The following is a 2,979-nucleotide window of genomic DNA, read 5'->3' on the forward strand; positions in this document are numbered from 1 at the left end:
TGAGCTCAATGCTCATTCATCGTGGTTTCATAGATGATACGCATATACCAAAAAATTTCGTTAATATGGAAAAAATCATGCCACATTAGTTCTACAATTGCCTCCAATCGGCAAAATCTGTTTAGCTAGGAATTAAACAATTATTACATACTACTCCCTCCGTCGTATAGAAATTTAGTCCATATCAATTGGAATACTTTCTCTCTTTTTTTACTTTATTATTTATGGGTTACACCATTCATTACATTATTTGAACTTCTTTTTATTATTATCTCTGACGTTACCAATTATGCATTAAGATTCATGTCATCTCCAATTAGTCTATATCTATGGGACTGGGATATACTCCCTCTATCACATTGAAGATGACTTATTTTTCTTTTTGGTTTGTCTCAATCATGATAACCAAAGTACTAAAAATAGAAACACTTTTATCTCTACTTTATACTCCCTTTCTTACTTTACTCTCTCCACTTAACATACTCCCTCCGTCTCATCGAAGAGGCCTATTTTTCTTTTTAGTTTGTCTCATGCAAAACGAATCATTCCTATAAATAGAAATTCATCTCTACTTTTTTCCCTCTCTCTTACTTTATTCTCTTCACATAATACACAAAATAAAATTACATAAAATCCCGTGCCGTCCAAGGAAGAGATCATATTCCTTGAAATGGAACCAATTTATGAAATATATCAAAAATAAAAAATCTTGATTTACCCAATAACTATACACACCACAAAACAAAAAAGGAAGTACCTATACCCAATTCAAAATAGTAAACAAGTAATATGATGGCAACACTCTTATATAAATGGAGGGCCCAAGGTTAGGTTAGTGGAGCGTCGGCATCCATAAAATACTAATCTTCCACTTATTCAAAACACAAAAAGAAAGATAGCTTAGAATCTTCTTCATTCTTCAACCATTTCTTCTCATTTCCCATTTCCCATCTTCAAACCAAAAACACAACCACCATGGTGCAAAGAAAGCACACCCTCCTCCACCTCCAGCCCCTCCACACCCACCACCATGACTCCTCCGCCGCGAAGAGCCCTCGCGGCGCCGACCTCAAGGCCAAGAAGATGAAGAAATCCGCCCCCATCAAGCGCCCCAAAGCGGCGACGCCCAACTACATGAAGCCAACCACCAGCTCGGACGCTAGAAAGGAGCAACCGCAGTCGAGATCACCTTCCCCGTCAAGCAAGAAAAGCGCGACGAAGCCGAGCTTCAAACCCTCGAGTAAGACCGTTGATGCAAAGACAGCCACATGCTCCTCCACTTTGAAAGACTCAAAGTTCCCTCCTTTTCTTTCCCTTAACAAAAAAGGCCACTCTGACATCAAAGTCTGCCCCTACACCTACTGCTCCCTCAACGGCCGCCACCACCCGCCCCTGAGCTCCTTCATATCGGCTGCCAGGCGTGCCCGTGCCTCCCCTGCTCGACCCGATGATGATCCTTTCTTTGTTGAGATTTACACGACCCCACAAGACCGAGTCTCTGAAGAATTATCGCAGGATTCCTTCGATGATAATAACAGTTGTATGGATTGGGAGAGTGGCTATGGATACGGCGTGTTTCTGCAATATGATTACAAAGCAGAGGATGCAATCGAAATCAAACACGAATTTGTAGAGGAAAAAGTTTTGATTGAGGAAGCAGCGCAGGAGTCCTTTGATGAAAACGGCGGCTTCGACTCTGATTCCATTTCAAGCATCGAAATTTCAACACCTCTTCAAGAAGAAGAAGAAGGAAAAGGAAGAAATGAAGAATATGTGGTGTCCTTTGATGAAAACAGAGGTGATGCCTTTTCAAGCCTAGATATTTCAACACCTATTCAAAAAGGAGAAGGGGACGCAGAAGGAGAAGAAAAAGGAGGAAGAAAAGAAGAAATTTCTTCATTTGATGTTGTAAGTGAAGAATATCTACCAAAAGAGGAAGTGGAAAAAACAGAGGATGCTCTGTTTCAGATAGCAGAGGAAGGGGAGGAAGTGGTCGATTTCAATCCACGAGCACCTAATTTCCTTGACGTGGAGGAGGATCCGGAGGCGGAGAGGGTTGATCTGAGGCATCAGGATGTGGATGAGAGGAGGAACTCGGAGGAATGGATGGTGGATTATGCACTAAGACGAGCGGTGACGAAGCTTGCCTCGGCTAAGAAGAGGAAGGTTGCTCTGCTTGTTGAGGCATTTGAGGGAGTCATGCCATTGCCATTTAATCACTACTTGAACAAGTTTGATCACACAAGGTCTATGCTGGCTTGCAGCTGATCAGGTAACACAAGTTTATCTTAATCCAGAAAGTCTATGTTGAACACCAATCATGTTTATTTGGGGCAATCTGCCTAAGTTTGTTTGCTGTTTTGTTTACTTTTTATGAGTAGCCTTGAGCTACTTGTGATTTTGCTGGTTTTTTTGTAAACTCCAAATCCACTCTCTCAGTTGGAGTGTTGAACTAAATCTATGTTTTGGTGGAAATATTAACACATGCTTACACTAGCATCACGTAAAAGTTTTACCAACCAATTACTACTATTGTATTGTTTATAGGGTTAACAATGTTTAAAGAGGTAATTTATCAATGATGCGGAACAAGTTGAACAAAACATAACATTACGAAATTCTCTGTTTTTGCCTTTTGGTTATATCGGCGATTTTGCTACTATACCCTTGTTTTATCACAATCTCAGATCAAGTGTAAGAGGTTATGGCTATGACATTCCAATACTTTGGAAAACACTTAAATGTTTTTAGTAGTAATCTCTTATTTTATTCTCTCTTCATTTATCTATTTTTTTTCTACTTTGTTTTCTTTACTTAACTGACTTAAAACATTTTTTCTGATTTCTTGTGCCGAAAAGAAACACCTATACTACAAAGGACGGAGGGAGTATTACGTTTTAATATTTTAAAAAAAATTATGTTTTACATTATTTTTTTAATTTCTTGTAAAGTAGGTTTAAATAGTGTAAACCTGATTTT

The 2,979-nt window shown here is 39.1% G+C and overlaps 1 protein-coding gene across 1 annotated transcript; it reads left to right on the forward strand.

Annotated features, from left to right (window-relative positions):
* The first annotated feature begins 848 nt into the window (after positions 1 to 848).
* LOC121763017 (calmodulin binding protein PICBP-like) lies at positions 849 to 2,502 on the forward strand. Its single transcript, XM_042159066.1, has one exon. It carries the CDS (start codon positions 976 to 978, stop codon positions 2,266 to 2,268), a length of 1,293 nt encoding a protein of 430 aa, XP_042015000.1. The 5' UTR covers positions 849 to 975; the 3' UTR covers positions 2,269 to 2,502.
* The last annotated feature ends 477 nt before the right edge of the window (positions 2,503 to 2,979 follow it).

The sequence above is a fragment of the Salvia splendens genome, chromosome 2 (assembly GCF_004379255.2).
Source record: "Salvia splendens isolate huo1 chromosome 2, SspV2, whole genome shotgun sequence".
Lineage (NCBI taxonomy): Eukaryota > Viridiplantae > Streptophyta > Magnoliopsida > Lamiales > Lamiaceae > Salvia > Salvia splendens.

Excerpts from the sequence above, each read along its gene's own strand:
- LOC121763017 (XM_042159066.1), top strand. The coding sequence starts at position 976 with ATGGTGCAAAGAAAGCACACCCTCCTCCACCTCCAGCCCCTCCACACC.